The following is a 19,593-nucleotide window of genomic DNA, read 5'->3' as shown; positions in this document are numbered from 1 at the left end:
AAAAATAAAAATAATAATAAAAAAAATTATGTGAAATCTCTTGTTGCCTCCATTGAGAACATTTTCAGAGCCCTGAAAACTAAGGAATCAAAACATACAATATTCTTAAAAACGTCATAAAGAAAATATAAATCTGATTTCTAAATATAACTGTAATATCCGCATGTCCCCAATGTTATGTTGAGTGTGTGTGTGTGTGTGTGTGTGTGTGTGTGTGTGTGTGTGTGTGTTTTATTTATTATCATTATTACAATAAAAAAAACATACTTAAAACAGTTCATTCAGCTCTTCAGTATTTCAAACAATGTACTTTTAATTTAATTTAATTTAATTTAACTGGCTTTTAATTTGAAATTCAAAGGAGGCTGCAACAGGAAGTTTGTTATGACAATGTCAACATTGTTGTCCAGTCAGACAGACAGCAGCAGCATCTGGACGGGCCTTGGTCAGCATGTCTGCACATCACTGGATCGTCACATACTTCACTTACATCGTATCTGGTGTCAAAACAGTCTAAAGTAACACAGTGTCTACTGACAGCTCTGATATACTCACTCATGAATGGAGTAATATATGAACTCAGGTAAGAGAAATACAACGAAAGAATGTGATATCAGTCGGTCAGGGAATAACTCGCAGTAGCTTAATTTCTGTGTGTCTGTGAAGCTTTAAGCGTGCGGAGACCATTGTGATTTTGACCAAGAACTGGCTTGTTAGTCAGTGTTTGACGCTGTTTAAATAATTTGATGTGCGTTTGTTTGTGTTTAACTTCCGGTCGGTCTGTAGTGAAGGTGACACAAGTGTGCAATGAGAGTATGACAGCTCAGCTTCATTTGCGTCTCTGAGTGGTGCATAAAAACACCCTGACAAACATTTACCCATGTAGCAATAGTTTACAAAAAATACCATAGTTACTATTATTGTTAGTATTGTAAAACCATAGTAAATTAATGAGGAATCTTCTTCAAACAGAGTCTTTGTGTAATTTCTTCTTTTAGATGACAGTGGCAACACAGTACTACAGTAGTAACAACAACTATAGTTACTATAAACTATTATGGAAATGTTGTTAGGATGGTACATTTTTGTTAGGCATTGTGTGTACTTATTACTTGTAACTTACAGTATATATTATAACTTATATAAGTTAAGTAGCTGACAGTGCTATACTCCATCTACAACTCAATTGTAAAACAGCTTTTTGCTCATTATTTTATCATTATGCATGCAGCTTTAATATTAATTGAGAAACTACAGTTGATGTCAGAAGTTTACATACACTTAGGTTGAAGTCATTAAAACGAATTTTTTAACCACTCCACAGATTTCATATTAGCAAACTATAGTTTTGGCAAGTTGTTTAGGACATCTACTTTGTGCATAACATGAGTAATTTTTCTAACAATTGTTTACAGACAGATAGTTTCACTTTTAATTGACTATATCACAATTCCAGTGGGTCAGAAGTTTACATACACTAAGTTAACTGTGCCTTTAAGCAGCTTGGAAAATTCCAGAAAATGATGTCAAGCCTTTAGACAGTTAGCCAATTAGCTTCTGACAGGAGGTGTACTGAATTGGAGGTGGATGCATTTTAAGGCTACCTTCAAACTCAGTGACTCTTTGCTTGACATCATGGGGCAATCAAAAGAAATCAGCCAAGACTTCACAAAAATAAAATGGTTCATCCTTGGGAGCAATTTCCAAACACCTGAAGGTACCACGTTCATCTGTACAAACAATAGTACGCAAGTATAAGACGCACTCTGTCTCCTAGAGATGAATGTAGTTTGGTGCGAAAAGTGCAAATCAATCTCAGAACAACAGCAAAGGACCTTGTGAAGATGCTGGAGGAAACAAGTAGACAAGTATCTATATCCACAGTAAAATGAGTCCTATATCGACATAACCTGAAAGGCTGCTCAGCAAGGAAGAAGCCACTGCTCCAAAACCGGCATAAAAAAGCCAGACTACAGATTGCAAGTGCACATGGGGACACAGATCTTACTTTTTGGAGAAATTTCCTCTGGTCTAATGAAACAAAAATTGTTTGGCCATAATGAGCATCGTTATGTTTGGAGGAAAAAGGGTGAGGTTGCAAGCCGAAGAACACCATCCCAAACATTAAGCATGGGGGTGGCAGCAGCATGTTGTGGGGGTGCTTTGCTGCAAGAGGGACTGGTGCACTTCACAAAATAGATGGCATCATAAGGAAGGAAATTTATGTGGATATATTGAAGCAACATCTCAAGACATCAGCCAGGAAGTTAAAGCTCGGTCGTAAATTGGTCTTCCAAATGGACAATGACCCCAATCTTTTTTTTTTTTTTTTTTTTTTCTTCTTTATTTATTTATTGGTTAAAGCCATATTTCTTTCCTCACCATAAATGCAGACTTCTTAGCAGGAAAGGAGAAGTAGGACATTCCAGATGAAAAGAAATAAAAAATGATCACAACTATTTGTCTACTCTCTTTCAGCAAAGGAAGGGTAACTCTTCCATTGTTACCAATGTTTCCTGTAACTTATGTTCTTGCTGAGCAAATCATATTTCTTGTTGGCAGAACCTTTGGCCACCTGAGCAGAATATTTATATATATGTAATAAAATATCTATATATGCATTAAAATACCAAAAATTTAGTTGGTACCAATACCAGTGAAATTTCACAGTTCTTACAATTCAATACCACAGTAACAATGAATAATATCATATTATGCAATTATAATTAAACAGGTTAAATATTAATGTAAATATAAACATTTTAAACAAAAACAATGGCATGTTGCCTTATTGCTTTTCAATTAATCTTCATGTTTTTTAATTAAGTTAAATAGTCATAATAATAAAGACGTAGCCTAAGAAATAAGCAAACTAAGAACATAGTAGGCTAATAATGACAAATAAATAAAGACCAGTCAGTGGATTTCTTTTCAATGTTGTTGTTTGATTAATATTAACAGCATAATATAGTTAGCGGCAGATCTATTAGGCTGCATTAGTGTGTTTGCACTCCAAAGTCTTATCCACAGATCTGATATTTTGACACACCTGATTCGTTGCACCTGTTGGCATTTGCATAAGACATAAGTGAAAACATTGATTGCAACTCTTCAAGAGATTACAATCTTTGTCTTTTCATCTTTGTTCCTTGTTTAGAAATGGATGCTTCTCATCTTGAATTTCCATTATCGTCTCAAGCTTCTCATGTGCCTTCAGCTCTCTCTGCATCTGGACACGCCATTCATCCGGTGTCCTCCTCTTTATCAACACCTAGCCCCTCCCCTTCAACAATGACTCCGCCCCCACACCTTGCCTCTCAGACAGGCCGCTCACAGCTGAATGCAGCCAGTAATTCCCTCACTGGCTTTCCAGGACAATCATCATCTTCTCCACAGGGTACAGACACAATCAACATTAACCAACACAGTTCCAAAACCTAAACATAGACACTTTGTCTAGTTACTTAGTGCAGTGTCAGTGATTATTTCACCCGGTTAAGAAAAGTTAGACACACACACTGGTATTCCCCATGTTCCTGAGTGATGAGTCACTGTGTAGACTACGGATCTCCTATTACACATACACACACAACTTTGTCATAACACAATTGAGATCTAAGAAGAGCATTTATTAGTTGTCAATTGTCATAAAGAGAGTTCACCCAAAAATCACTCACCTTCACATTGGTGTCTTTCTTTCGTCCATGGAACACAAAAGATGATGTTAGACAGAATCAGTTGACAGAGGCTAACATTCAGCCTAACATCTCCTTTTGTGTTCCATTAAAGAATGAAAATCATATGGGTTTGGAACAACATGAGGATGAGTAAATGATGACAGAATTTCCATTTTGAGTGAACTATCCCTTTAAATCAAATATGGCTGGTCTATTTGATAACTTGCAAATAATGTGGTGTGGGCAGTCGATCGTAATGATCTGATTTGAAAAACAAATCTGTGAGCAAAATCTGCAGTGTGAAAATAACCTTAGTACGAACTGACCTGGTTTGCTTTACCATACGTATTTTCTGTGATAATGACATAATATGAGTAAATAGTCACAAAATAGGATTATGAGTCTGTTTATCTTTGTGGTTCCTTTAATTTCCCAGAGGAGCTGAGCATTGACGAGCTTAAACAGAGGGCTAAAAATGGGGATGCCAAAGCACAGACAGAGGTTTGGATTTGACAAACAAACAGATCTGATTTATTCACATTTGAAAATAATTCTAAAACTTACACTCTGTTGCTGGACAGATTGGTAGGTATTACTTGAGACTAGCTGAGCAAGAAGACGAGGAGGTGAATTGCGTTACTGCGGTAACATGGCTGCTCCAGGCGGCAAAACATGGCCGAAAAGATGCAGTGAAACTTCTTCAACGCTGCCTGCATGACAGGAGGGGTAAAACAGATACTTTTGATAAACTGAGATTCAAAATATCATAATGAGTCTTTCTCATAACTTCAAGATTGATTTTATAACAGATGACTGTGTGTATTTGTGGCAGGTATCACAGCTGAAAACAGAGAGGAAGTGCATTCACTGGCGTGCGAATCTCGTTTTGAGCGCAGTGTCAGGAAAGCAGCTCTGCTCATGTACTGGAAACTCAATCCAGAGAGGAAGAAAAAGATCAGTGCCTCTGAACTTCTGGAAAACATGAGCCAGCTCAACACAGAGACAGGTAATACAACAGTAGTGCATTTGCTCATGCCCAAACCCATGTGACTTTATTTCTTCCATTGAACACAAAAGAAGATGTTAGGCAGAACGTTAGACTCAGTCACTATTCACTTTCATTGTGTCTTTCTTCCATACAACGGGTGTGAATGCTGCACTCCAGTGTCTTAAATATCTCTTGAATATTTGAAATTCATGTGTGTCTTTCTCCTCTAGATGGCGCTCCCAGCAGCCCTCTCTCAAGCCCAGCACAAAAACAAAGGAAAGTTTTAGAGAGTCTGGTATCAAGAGATGGTGAGTGCAAAAGAGATTGTGTTTTCTTTCTTTTAGACTCTATTATGTATATGTACTATTCTGAATATAGTAACATGAATCATGTGTTTTTGTGCTTCTGCAGGGACTGATTATGTAGATCTAGAGGAGTTTGTTGAGAATACAAAACTATTTGCTCAGGGGATCTCACCAACACCTGCCATGGAAGGAGTAGCAGTTGATGATGATGATGATGATGAAGAGCCAGTAAAGAACCCAGACGAACTGCCTTTGAATCAAAAGGTATTGTTAAGTACAAAGGATCAAACAATTATTAGGGATTTTCTTAATTCGTTAAAAACTAGGGCTGTTGATTTAACGTGTTTATTATTGTGATTAATTATATGGAAAAATAACGAGTTAAAAAGAGTAAGGTAATTAATCATGTCCTCGATACGGATGTGAATTCCATAATAAGGAATGTTCCTACCATCGGTAACAACTAAAGTTTGATGTACCACCTTGCAGTCAGCGCTTCAGCTGTACAGGTAACACGCCTCGTCAGAATGCAGGGATCTCGAGACGTGTTTTTAACATTTCAAACTACATTAACTTGACATAGCATTTTAAAAATACATTGCTTATGACTACAGACGCTGAAAACTAGTGAAACGTGATGCAACCAAAGCGTCCATCTGACGCATGAGTACATAGACCAACCATTAAAAACAGCTCAAACGGAAGTAGGACAACAATAGGGTTATGTTCAATGATATGGAATTAAAACAAACAATATTTTGACTTTTAAGTCACTTTTTGTATTGTAGAAATGCTTAACTTGTCTGTTGCCACAATATATGTATATGAGGTAATGCATTTGAATTATCTGAATTATAATATTTATTATATATTACATTTATAATCATTTTATATAATATATACTAAATAATCTTTATTTGGGGGCCTTTTTCAATAAATATTGATATACAGTATGCGATTCATTAATTGGCACATCATATAATTAATTCAATAAAAATTGTAATCGATTGACAGCCCTATTAAAAACTATTTGTCTTTATAAGTGGTAATTTATTTTTTAATTTTACTACATTTTTACTTAAAGGAATAGTTCACCCAAAAATGAAAATTCTCTCATCATTACTCACTCTTATGCCATCCCAGATGTGTATGACTTTCTTTCTTCAGCAGAACACAAATGAAGGTTTTTAGAAGAATTTCTCAGCTCTTTTGGTCCATACAATGCAAGTGAATGGGTACCAAAAGTTTGAAGCTCCAAAAATCACATAAGTCAGCATAAAAGTAATCCATATGACTCCAGTGATTACATCAGTGTCTCCAGAAGTGATTTGATAGGTGTGGGTGAGAAACAGATCAATATTTAAGTCAATTTTTACTACAAATTCTCCTCCCTGCTTAGTCAGCCTCCACTTTAACTTTCACTTTCTCATTCTTCTTCTTGTGTTTTTGGTGATTCACATTCTTCATGCATATGCCCCCTGCTGGGCAGGAGGAAGAATTTCTAGCAGAAATGGCCTTAAATATTGACCTGTTTCTCACCCATACCTATCATATCACTTCAGAAGATATGTATTTAATCACTAGAGTCATATGAATTACTTTTATGTTGTATTTATGTGATTATGTGGAGCGTCAACATTTTTGCACCCATTTACTTGTATTGTATGGACCTACAGAGCTGAGGTATTTTTCTAAAAATCATAATTTGTGTTCTGCAGAAGAACGAAAGTCATACACATCTGGGATGGCATGAGGGTGAGTAAATGATGGAAGAATTTTTATTTTTGGGTGAACTGTCCCTTTAAACGCTTTAGCTTTTCTAGGTTTCTCTTCTGACTGCGGGCCCATACAGATGTGTTTGATGAATGCACACTATGACCGCTTTACAATATGATACTCTTTAGTACAGTCAACACACAGACGCCTGCTGTCCGAGTGTCTAAAAAAAACTGCGCTGCATGTAAACAATCCGTGCATACTGTGCTGACTATGAAATTTGCATCACACGCACTGTGCACAAGATGTAGTGGTACGCGGAAAATCTAAGTTTGGCCTTCACTGTCTACTGCCTACTTGGGTAGCTGTCTACATAAACAGCATCCTAATTGGCATAGGGACTCATAGGCCTCATAGGCAGCAAATGCTTAAAAACACTTTAAAAGTGCAATGTTAATAGCGCTCCTTACATGAACTGTGCAAAAAAGTCCACTAACATTAAGTTGATTTGGATGTTAGAATGTAGCTTGCCTATATAAAAGCTTACTAAAAAGTTTTCTGCTAACTAAATAATTTTCTCTATGTCCATAGGTGTTGAAGTTTCCCCTTCATGCTGTGTTGGAAGTGAAAGAGGTGCTGATTGACTGGGCGTCTCGTGCAGGAATGCAGTGGATTAGCGCCCTTATTCCCACACATCACGTCAATACTCTTATCTTCTTCTTTATCATCTCCAACCTCACCCTGGAGTTCTTTGTTCTTGTCATTCCCCTCATCATATTCTACCTCTCCTTTATGTCGATGGTCATCTGTACGCTCCGAGTCTTCCAGAACAGCAAGGCGTGGGAGAACTTTCGAGCGCTAACGGCCATGCTGGCTCATTTCGAGCCGGGCATTGACCTCGAGCAGGCCGAGTCTAACTTTACTTGGAACCATCTGGAGCCATACCTCTATTTCCTCCTCTCAGCGCTATTTCTAATAATTTCATTTCCACTCGCAGACAAATCCTGGCTGCCATGCTCGGAACTGGCTACCGTTGCATTTTTTTTTACCGTAAGCAGCTACTTGAGTTTGCGACCAGCAGCACAACAACATGCCAAACTCGCTCTGCTCATGCAAGTTGCCTCTGCCATATGTGCGCTCTCAAATCATTTGCTGGGAGGCTGGAAGGGTCGTATAGTGGGAGGTTCTTGGTTAAGCATACACCTTAGTGACCTGTTAGTACTGCACGTGGGTGTGCCTTGCGTTTTCTACCTCTACCTCCTATACCTGTGTGCTCATATGGCCACAGCAGGTGGGGCACGCGGCACCTACAGCGTGCTGCTTCCATACTTAGTATGCTTCATCTGGTGTGAGCTATCTGTCACATTGTTGCAAGAATCAACAGCGTTGGGGCTAATGCGCACCACTGTGGGTTACCTCCTTTTCTTCTTTGCTTTGCCAGTGCTATCGCTGGCTCTTGCAACCGTAATGCTGGTGCAGTTGATGCAGTGGTTCCTCGCTCTGGAACTGGCCAAAATGGCTTTAACAGTGTGCGTTTGCGTGCTGCCCGTGCTACTGCGCTGGTGGACACGTTTTAGCATGTCGCCACTAGCGGTGTTGCGCTCCTTGCGGCGTAGTAGCGTGGTCAAGTTGATCCTGGTGTGGATTTCAGCCCTGGTGCTCTTCAGCTGGTTCTACGTGTACCGTTCAGAGGGAATGAAGGTATACAACTCGACTCTGACTTGGCACCAGTACAGCGACCTCTGTGGTCCTCGGGCCTGGAAGGAGCGTAACATGGCACACACCCAGATCATATGCAGCCACTTGGAGGGTCACCGTGTTACGTGGGAGGGCCGGTTTAAGTATGTTCGCGTCACTGAGATTGAGAATGGCGCACAAGCTGTTATTAATCTCCTACCAGTTTTTATAGCAGACTGGGTTCGCTGTCTTTATGGAGAGGAGTATCCTGCCTGCGATGCAAGCCAGCCGGGGCCTGCGGAGCCGCTATGCCAGCTCAAGACACTCACAAAGCATAAGTGCCATGTGAAACGTTTCGATCACTACAAGTTTGAAGTGACTATGGGGATGCCGCAGGAGAAGAAGGGGCGAAACGGAGGGCATGATATCGACGATGCGACCAAAGACATTGTGCTGCGGGCTAGCAATGAATTCCGTGCCGTTTTGCTGGCGCTCAGCTCAGGGAGTGTGGTGGAGTTTAGTACGGTACTTGAAGGCAGACTGGGCAGCAAATGGCCAGTGTTTGAGCTCAAAGCACTTCACTGCAAGACATGTGCCTCACCACTGGTACCAATACGACGACAGGTCAAGATCGAGCAGGACTGGAGGGTTAACGCTAGAAATGCTTTGGCTTTCGCCTTCAATTTCTTGTTTCACCCTCTGCTTTCGGTGGAGGTGGACGTTGATGTTGCTACTACAGAAGTGTCCGTATGAAGTTCACCCTTGGCATACACTACAGTATTAAACTGAATTCCGAAGTGAAAGGAGAATGTTGAGATTTGGTAAAGTGCTTATGATGACAGGCGTTAACATCTTGTTTTGTGTTTCACGTATGAAGCAAGTCTTTCAGTAGCTGTTACGAGAACCAAACAAACAGATATCACTACAATTCCTGAACTGTCGCAACAATGATTCAGAAGTTTTGAATTTGAATCTCATGCATATCATGGGGAAATTCACAATCAAATGCATTAATCCACAATCTGATATTTGATTATATCTAATTTATTTAATATTTTGGTTTTCTTAAGCAGTATTATTGTCTTGTTTTCCAGTAAAAATATCTAAACAACCTTTAAACAAGATATGTGCAAAATGACAAGATATTTAGTCGTGTTTTCAGAGAAATCTAACAAAATTTTGTAAACTTTGTGCTAAAAAAAAATCTGCCAGTGGGATAAGAAAAAATAACTTGATTTTAAATAAGTTTATTTTTCTTGCCCCATTGGCAAATAGTAAAACCTCATTACATTTGGTTAGATTTCTCTGTAAACAAGACTTAATATCTCATGTTATTTTGCTTTTGTCAAGTAAATGTGTCTTGTTTTATGACTGAAAAACATGACAAATATACTGAGTAAAGATATGATTTTTTGCAGTGTATCTGTGTTTTATTTTTGCCTTAGATTAGCAGCAGTGTTTTTTGAAGATGTGACCGAATTTGTTTTCTTCATAATTTAAGATATATAGAACAAATATGAAAATTACTAGATTTTTCTGTGAAAATACTGTATGATAGATTTCTTTGACAAGTCTACAGATCTCCTGTTATATATGCATATAAAATGTTGGGATAAAGTTGGGATTTTGAGTTATGATTTACATATTTAGTTGAGATTTTGAGTTATCATATAGACTTCAAAATCAAACAGATCTGATTGCCAGACAGACTTGTTTGATTTTAGATTTCTTCACATGTTTCAAACCTAGACATTGGATGGCTTGTGACTCTACTGAATGTACAATCTGACACACTACATTGCAAAATATTAAAACAGTAGTGATTGAATTTGTCCTTGCTTTTGTAAATTCAATCTGAGTTCTAGGTAGCAGAAATATATAATGGGAATGTACCATTACTATTGTTAGATAACAGTCATTGCTTAAGTGCCACTCATAATTTATTATTCCTATACAACCAAACAGATGCCACCCACACATCCTTTCTCCCCATTTACACACATACACTGCCTGTTTTTACACACATTTGACTCTCTGTCCTGCTACAATTTTAGAATTCGAGATTATAAATTTCAGTTATTTATATATTTTCATTATTTACTCAGAAACGTAAAGATACTGTACTTCAGTAATCTGATGAACGTGCATACAGGAGCCCCACAAAAATTCGTAACAATACCACCGTGATGCCATTGAGCAAACCAGTATATTTTCAACATGTTTAATGCAATATTTGTAAAATGTTTGAATGGATGAATCTGTGCATCATCTTTGTTACTTGATAATGCCATTTGGTTTATTTTGTGTTTTATATTGAGAAGAAATGGGAATTTCTGAGGCAGTAGACGCTTGAGATGCTTATGAAACTGTTTGACCATTAGATGGCAGTAAAAGTACAAATACTAGTACACCAATGGGAGCCACCTCCAAATACAAGTGTTACCTTAGCTTAAAGGGATAATTCATCTAAATATGACATGTACTGAGAAGGATCTTGGTGAGTAAAAGTAAAACCAGAAAAGATTTTTGATTGCTTTTTATAATTATCTTTAAAAGTAATAGTTTACCTAAAAATGAAAATTCTGTCACCACTCCTCCCATTTACTCCAAACCATATGACTTTATTCTGTGGAAAACAAAAGGCGATGTTTAGCAGAATCTCTGAGCTACTCTATATGCAACTGAAGCATACAGTGACCACGGACTGTCAAACTCCAAAAAGATTATAAAATAGTAGTCGATACAAGGAAGAAGTTTAGTTTGAAGGACAGTTTGAAATTGCAATGAGCTGTGAACGTTTTCTCACTTAAGTCAGAAAGACAGAAGGGGGAGTTCCAGTATATGATGACTCTAACTTTTAATAATTAAGTACACTTTTTACAGTTAATTATAAAAAAATAAGTCAATCATGCACCCTTTCAAATTACTTGTTTTGAGAAGTCTTCAGAAAGTGCTATTTGACTGACTTGACTATATGTCAGATCTATCACATATCTGGCAGTGATTCAGGAGGTTGTCAGAGTTTTCAAATATTTAAGTGATCTCAGATGATAAGAAAACATACAGTTACAGTTAACTGTACAAAAAACATCTAAACATCTCAAATGTGACTTATTGTAAGCCATCCCTTTTAACATTTTCTGTAAAAGTGGGGTGTTGTCTAGAGAGGAAATAAGAGATGTCTGGAAAACTATGGTTTTGTTATTAAATTCAGTCATTTAATGTATGAATGAAATGCAGGGTTTCTCCTGAATCTGTTTTGAAAGCTTACGTTTGTCCACCACAGACATAGTTAAAGCCTGACTTTTTCCAGTCTTCCTTTTCCCGAGTAACTAGGAGAGTTGCAGTGGTTGGCAGACATGTGGCTTGCTTCAGTTGAAAGCCAGTGATACGTGATCAGTTTCTGAGTTCAGCAGAGAAGCATTTAGGGCATCTATAAAACAAAATAAACTAATGGAAACAGCCTTCTTATAAAGGATTACCTGCTCATCCTACAAATAACAGGATTGCTTTCCGTTTTACATTGACCCATATGTCACACTGGGCCGCTAATGTATTTTTAAGAGAATCAAACATGAGTGGCCTGTATGGAAAATATAATATTAGATCCTTTTTATTCAGAGAGCAAATGAGCTGAATAAACCCTCAGCATACACACAAATTTCATCTCATTACCCTGGAATACTCCCAGTGAACCATTTTAAACAAATCTGAGATTAGCTGGTAAAAACTGAAGTGTGTAAATTCTGGGCCATTAGCGTCATCAAACGGAATTGCAAAAATAATGATTGTTTCTCAAACAGGTTTCACATGGGAGCCCTTTAGAGAATAGGCAGCGAATTTATTTTCTGAAATAATTTTGTGTTGTCTCACAATTAATTTTACATACCCTCGCAGATTTATCCATCCCTAATGAAAATTAACCATGGTTTTACTACAGTAACCACAGTTTAACTATGGTATGTGTTGTAAAACCATAGTAACCACAAAAGTTACCATGATTTTACTACAGTAACCATATTTTAACCATGACATTTGTAGTAAAACCATGCTAATAATACAAGAAAATCAAAAATATGGTAATAAGAGGAGTCATGTGAGGCCATGCGAGGTTAGGACATGTGAACGGCGAGCTCTGCGCACATTGCTAATTTTAATACTTTTTATGATATAAACTGGTGAGATTTGATACAGTCTGTTCCATAAATGTTCTAGAAGGACAATATGTCAAAGCATTCAAAATCCTCGGGCTCTGGAGACATTAAAAGACACTTACGTGCTCAGGCTGACACCCCTGAGAAAGCTGCTGACCAGGAAATCGATTGGTCAGAGAGTTTCGGGAAATGCGGCGAGAGATTGAACATGTTGGCAATGCTGATGAAGGTCGTTGCTGACTTGGAGGATCTTGCTGTGGTACGTTGATCGATCACTGCCATGGAGGTGAAATTTACTGATGTGGTCACAAGAGTGGGGGATGTCGAGAAACGGATAGATTATCTGGAGTCATCAGAGAGGGAATTATCTGCTAATCCACTAGTGACGAAGATGGATTTGGAGCGTGTCTGGGAGAAGTTAGAGGACATGGAAAACTGTAGCCGGCAGAATAACGTCCATATCATGGGAGTCCCGGAGGGAGTACAGGGACGGAATATGGTGGAATTCCTGGACAGGCTCTTTCCAAGTCTGCTCGCCATAGCAGACCATAAGCTGGAAATTGAGCAAGCTCACAGGGTTCAGGCATGGCGATCCGCTGAGGGAGACAGTCCCCGATCAATTCTGGCCAAATTTCTGAGATCATCCGATAAAGATCTTGTGTTACGTGAGGCAAGTAGTAAAGGAAGTTTTCTTGGAAGAACTACAGCATTTTCTCGTTCCCAGACTTTACGAACTCGACGAGAGAAACGTGATCGATTCAAGGAATGCAAGAAACTTTTACATCAACGGAAGGTCGCTTTTGCACTGATATTCTTGGCCAAATTGAGAATAGATGCTAAGGATATCCGTAAAACATTCACATGCCCACAGCAAGCGATGTCCTTCATAAACTCAATGGAGTGAGTGGGTTGTGTTGTGGTGCTCACGTTGCGGTCGGGTGGACCGACTCATTGAACATTCGCTTGACTGTTAGAAGATTCTGCACGCAATTTTCATGCTGGTTCCACCTAGCGGCTGGAGTTTATTTTGTGGAGTATTTCTGGCAAAGTCATTGGAGTGAGTAAGTTATTTGCTTACACTCATGTTGCAGCCGAATGGACTGGCTCACTGAACATTCGCTTGACTGTCTGAAGAATCTGTGCGCTCTTTTTGTGCTGGTTCCGCCTAGCGGCTGGAGTTTATTTTGTAGAATAATACACCTTTAGGACAGTTTTATAGATGAAGCTTCATGCTCTTTGTGTTTATTCTGCCTATTGGCTGGAGTTTGTTTTATAGATTATCTTTTGCTGTGTAATTCTGTCTCACAAAATTTGTATAGAATCACCAGACGTGAGCAATCCGACGGCAAAGTTGTCATGGAGGTTCTCGTAGGCGTGCATGGACTGTTTGAGTTTGGAGGGATGGACGCCAGTCAGCGCTGTCGTGCGCGGGGTTAATGCACACGTTTTTTTTCTGTTTGATTGGTTCTGGGGAAAGTTCGGGGTTTGACTGTTGCACTAATGTTGGAATGTGGTCTTTATAATCCTGTTTTTGACACACAATCAATTTTTTTCTTACATGTCAAAATGTCAAATGTTAATATGAGTGGATTGTCTCTCTCCACGTGGAATATGAATGGGTTGGGGCACCCCATAAAAAGAAGGAAGGTTATTTCTCTTCTTAAGTGTAAGAAATATGATATAGTGTTTCTTCAAGAAACACACTTTGAAAAATTTGGAAAGATATGGGATGGGCATTTTTTTTTTTTATAGTGCTGACTCGAGTAAGTGCAGGGGAGTCATTACACTGACAAGTGAACATCTATAATTAAAATGTCTCAAACAGAGTAAAGATAAATTAGGAAGAGTCATTATTGTTTTAGCTGAAATTCAGGGACAAAGTCTTATACTGGCTAATATTTATGCACCTAATGTTGATGATCAGGGCTTTTTTATAGATCTTGAAGGGCTGTTACAAGCCGCTGGCACCCCTCATGGTATAATATTGGGAGGAGATTTTAATCTTTTGATGGACTCAGTCCTTGATCATAGTGAAGCAAAAGTGTGCAAGGCCCCTATCGCAACAGTGCTATGCAGTGTTCACACGATGTGTAAAAATCTTGGTCTTACAGATATCTGGAGACTTTTGAACCCATCTGGTAGGGACTATACATTGTTTTCTTCAGTCCATAAGACTTACTCTAGAATAGATTTATATATATATATATATATATATATATATATATATATATATATATATATATATATATATATATATATACAGGTGCATCTCAATAAATTAGAATGTCATGGAAAAGTTCATTTATTTCAGTAATTCAACTCAAATTGTGAAACTCGTGTATTAAATAAATTCAATGCACACAGACTGAAGTAGTTTAAGTCTTTGGTTCTTTTAATTGTGATGATTTTGGCTCGCATTTAACAAAAACCCACCAATTCACTATCTCAAAAAATTAGAATATGGTGACATGCCAATCAGCTAATCAACTCAAAACACCTGCAAAGGTTTCCTGAGCCTTCAAAATGGTCTCTCAGTTTGGTTCACTAGGCTACACAATCATGGGGAAGACTGCTGATCTGACAGTTGTCCAGAAGACAATTATTGACACCCTTCACAAGGAGGGTAAGCCACAAACATTCATTGCCAAAGAAGCTGGCTGTTCACAGAGTGCTGTATCCAAGCATGTTAACAGAAAGTTGAGTGGAAGGAAAAAGTGTGGAAGAAAAAGATGCACAACCAACCGAGAGAACCGCAGCCTTATGATTGTCAAGCAAAATCGATTCAAGAATTTGGGTGAACTTCACAAGGAATGGACTGAGGCTGGGGTCAAGGCATCAAGAGCCACCACACACAGACGTGTTAAGGAATTTGGCTACAGTTGTCGTATTCCTCTTGTTAAGCCACTCCTGAACCACAGACAACATCAGAGGCGTCTTACCTGGGCTAAGGAGAAGAAGAACTGGACTGTTGCCCAGTGGTCCAAAGTCCTCTTTTCAGATGAGAGCAAGTTTTGTATTTCATTTGGAAACCAAGGTCCTAGAGTCTGGAGGAAGGGTGGAGAAGCTCATAGCCCAAGTTGCTTGAAGTCCAGTGTTAAGTTTCCACAGTCTGTGATGATTTGGGGTGCAATGTCATCTGCTGGTGTTGGTCCATTGTGTTTTTTGAAAACCAAAGTCACTGCACCCATTTACCAAGAACTTTTGGAGCACTTCGTGCTTCCTTCTGCTGACCAGCTTTTTAAAGATGCTGATTTCATTTTCCAGCAGGATTTGGCACCTGCCCACACTGCCAAAAGCACCAAAAGTTGGTTAAATGACCATGGTGTTGGTGTGCTTGACTGACCAGCAAACTCACCAGAACTGAACCCCATATAGAATCTATGGGGTATTGTCAAGAGGAAAATGAGAAACAAGAGACCAAAAAATGCAGATGAGCTGAAGGCCACTGTCAAAGAAACCTGGGCTTCCATACCACCTCAGCAGTGCCACAAACTGATCACCTCCATGCCACGCCGAATTGAGGCAGTAATTAAAGCAAAAGGAGCCCCTACCAAGTATTGAGTACATATACAGTAAATTAACATACTTTCCAGAAGGCCAGCAATTCACTATAAATGTTTTTTTTTATTGGTCTTATGATGTATTCTAATTTTTTGAGATAGTGAATTGGTGGGTTTTTGTTAAATGTGAGCCAAAATCATCACAATTAAAAGAACCAAAGACTTAAACTACTTCAGTCTGTGTGCATTGAATTTATTTAATACACAAGTTTCACAATTTGAGTTGAATTACTGAAATAAATGAACTTTTCCACGACATTCTAATTTATTGAGATGCACCTGTATATGTCTAAGTCCCTCATTTCATCTGTAGTTGATTGCTCAGTTGGAAACATTTTAGTCTCAGATCACGCCCTGGTGTGTTTAGAGGTGTTGCCACATACAAAGAAAAATAATTAATATAGTTGGTGCTTTAATGTATCACTTTTGCAAAATCCTGAATTCCAAAAAATGCTAAAGGCTGAAGTCAATGTCTATATGGAGATCAACTGGTCCTCAGTATCCTCTGTAGGCACTTAAGGCGGTTCTTTGGGGCCAGATTATACAGTATGCCTCATTCACCAAAAAATCCAAAGCACAAGAACTCGTGGAATTGGAAGGGAATATTAAAAGTGCCGAGGCAGAGCTGAAGTGTCGAATGTCATCTAATGGCCTCAGAGTATTGACCCAATTGAAATACAGATGTACAATTTTGTCGCGGAAGGTGGAGTTTTGGCTATTCAGGGCAAGACAGTCATACTTTGAGTCGGGGGACAAAGCAAGGAAGCTTTTGGCTAGATATATAAAACAGAGAGAGTCTTTTTCTATCATTCCCTCAGTGAAATCTACTGCTGGTAAAATATTTACCTCGGCCATTGATATTAATAATGCTTTTAAAGCATTCTATCTTGATCTCTATAGTTCCACGTCTTCTTCTAATGATAAAGATATTAGAAAGTTTGTCGAACCATTAGAAATTAAACTGACGACTGAGCAAAAAAATTATCTTGATCCCGAGATAACCTTGGAGGAGCTTGGCGAGGTAATTAAGGCCTTGCCTACAGGCAAGGTTCCGGGGCCATTCGGCTTTGCTGCTGAATTTTTTAGATCTTATGCTACAGAACTGGTTCAACTTTTGCTAGAAGTGTATACGGAACCATTAAAGAATGGAAAGCTTCTGCCAACCATGACACAATCCCGGATCAGTCTGATTCTTCACACTGATGCCGTTGTGAAGAAGGCTCACCAGCGCCTCTAATTCCTGAGACGGCTGAGGAAGTTTGGAATGAACCACCACATCCTCACAGGGTTCTACACCAGCACTGTAGAGAGCATCCTGACTGGCTGCATCACTGCCTGGTACGGCAACAGCACCGCCCTCAATCGCAAAGCCCTGCAAAGTGTGGTGCGAACTGACACATCATCGGAGGTGAGCTTGCCTCCCTCCAGGACATCTATACCAGGAGGTGTGTGAAAAAAGCTCGGAGGATCATCAGAGACTCCAGCCACCCGAGCCATTGGCTGCTCTCACTGCTACCATCAGGCAGGCGGTATCGCAGCATCAGGACCCACACCAGCTGACTTCATGACAGCTTCTTCCCCCAAGCAATAAGACTTTTGAACTCTTGATCGCTCACGATACATATATCAGCACTGCACTTTATTAGCCTTAGACTGGACTCACATTTTATACTTCTCTTAATAACACACTGGCAACTGACTATCAACCGACAGCTGAATGTCAACACAACACTTCATATTTATTTCTTTTGAGTATACTGTATATTGTATATTATTAGGTGTATATTGTATATTGTGTTGTGTAACAAGTGCACCCAAGACTTTTACCCACTTTTTGCACTTGTGCATATGGTTGAGTAACAATAATGGGAATTGATTTGATTTCTTAAAAAGGACAAAGATCCAAGCGAGTGTTCATTTCGGACATTTATTTAAATGTTGCTTCGAGCATATGGCTGAACCCAAAGTTATGTATTAATAAGTCCCCTTTCTGTTGGACAGAGTGGATTGTGAGGGAGGTTAATACGCTCAGTGACCTATATGAGAGTGTTGAGATCCTTTGAAAATATGGTTCAACATTTTGGGATTCCCAGGTCTCAATTCTTTAGGTATTTACAGCTGTGCCACCTGCTTTGTACTATTTTTGTAGCATACACCCCCCTAAAGCAGTAGATACTCTGGGAGTGGTGATTACTGCTTTTGGAAAAGGCCATGAGGCATCAGTGTATTACTCCCTGCTAATTCAGAGTATGGGGGACGAAGCTTCAACTTCTCTCAGGAGATTATGGGAGAAAGATTTAAACTTGGTATTAAAGGAGGGAGTGTGGGGTAGGATTCTAAAAAACATCAAGTCTACATCTAGAGATTCAAGGGTGCACCTTATGCAATTTAAAATTTTACATTTATTCTGTTGAACCCCCTCTAGATTGTAAAGGCTTGGTCTTAAAGACGCACCCACCTGCTGGTGATGCCAATCAGAAGATGGGGACACAACCCATTTTTTTTGGTGGTGTGTTAAGATCCAAGAATTTTGGTTGAGGGTTCAAAGGTTTATGTGTAACATATTGGGCACTCAAATTTCATTTTGCCCCAGACTCTGTATTTTAGGCGATGGGGCGGTCATTAGTATAGGAGATAAGTACATAAAAAATTGGGACCTAGCTGGTGTTATGATTGGCAGACAGGTCATCCTTAGGGGATGGAAGTCAGCTGGTGCTCCCTCATTTCAGGAGCGGTGCACAGAGATGGGCAGGGTGGCAGCATTTGAAGGAGTTTTTTGAAAAAAAGAAGGGCAGTTAATTGGTATTTTTGGAGGGACTTATAGTTTTAAATGTGTATATTTATTATTATTTTATATAATGTATTTACTTATTTTTTAATTTAATTTTTTAATTTATTTTTTTATCTGTGTGCGTACTCGGGCTTGGCCACAGGGATGTTTGTTGGGGGTTGGGGTGGGGTTGGGGATTGGGAGGGGGGAAGGGAAATAATGGGGTTTAAGGGGGATAAAGGTTGACTCTGTACATTAATGTTTTGTTGTGTTACATGTCATGCTGAAGGAGCAAACAATAAAAATGTTAATCAGAAAAAATATGGTAATAAAAATCTTACGAAACCATCCTTAAGAAATTAACCATGGTTTCAATATAGTTAAACTGCAGTAACCATGTTTAAAAAAAAAAGAAAAAAAAAATTATGGTACATGAACTACAATGTTGTTGTTGTGTTGTTGTTGTTGTTTTTTTGGCAGAATGATTATGATTTTTAATAGTTTTGTTTTCTTGTTTTATTACTATGGTTTTACTACAAGTATCATGGTTACTGTAGTAAAACCATGGTAAATTTGGTGGTTACTATGGTTTCACTACAAATGCTATATTTTAACTGTGATTACTGAAGTAAAAACATGGTTAATTTTATTAATAAAGCTATTGTGAGGGAACCCAAAATAATTGCGAGGGAACACAAAACTTACACTAGAGATACTGTAGTCCTGCCCCAAACTCATGCCATTGG

General features: G+C 38.7%; 1 protein-coding gene across 3 annotated transcripts; it reads left to right on the top strand.

The window, feature by feature from the left end:
- Positions 1 to 397: 397 nt before the first annotated feature.
- Positions 398 to 10,191, top strand: LOC127418200 (wolframin-like). 3 transcript variants are annotated; one of them, XM_051658649.1, is made up of 8 exons: positions 398 to 583; positions 3,218 to 3,397; positions 4,114 to 4,178; positions 4,259 to 4,403; positions 4,510 to 4,683; positions 4,896 to 4,973; positions 5,077 to 5,234; positions 7,278 to 10,191. In XM_051658649.1, exons 1-8 carry the CDS (start codon positions 574 to 576, stop codon positions 9,114 to 9,116), a joined length of 2,649 nt encoding a protein of 882 aa, XP_051514609.1. In that variant the 5' UTR covers positions 398 to 573; the 3' UTR covers positions 9,117 to 10,191. The 3 variants fall into 3 exon arrangements, with proteins under 3 accessions (XP_051514609.1, XP_051514608.1, XP_051514610.1); XM_051658648.1 differs by having other exon boundaries at positions 3,158 to 3,397; XM_051658650.1 differs by lacking the exon at positions 3,218 to 3,397.
- Positions 10,192 to 19,593: the final 9,402 nt, after the last annotated feature.

The sequence above is a fragment of the Myxocyprinus asiaticus genome, chromosome 27, assembly GCF_019703515.2.
Source record: "Myxocyprinus asiaticus isolate MX2 ecotype Aquarium Trade chromosome 27, UBuf_Myxa_2, whole genome shotgun sequence".
Classification (NCBI taxonomy): Eukaryota; Metazoa; Chordata; class Actinopteri; order Cypriniformes; family Catostomidae; genus Myxocyprinus; species Myxocyprinus asiaticus.
Note: the sequence above shows the minus strand (reverse complement) of the source record. Positions and strands in the feature narration are given on the sequence as shown.

What these genes read in the sequence shown, in the direction of transcription:
- LOC127418200 (XM_051658648.1), top strand. An exon ending in ATGCCAAAGCACAGACAGAG is followed by an intron (nt 4,179 to 4,258) that starts GTTTGGATTTGA and finishes GTTGCTGGACAG; the next exon opens with ATTGGTAGGTATTACTTGAG. An exon ending in CCAGCTCAACACAGAGACAG is followed by an intron (nt 4,684 to 4,895) that starts GTAATACAACAG and finishes TTTCTCCTCTAG; the next exon opens with ATGGCGCTCCCAGCAGCCCT.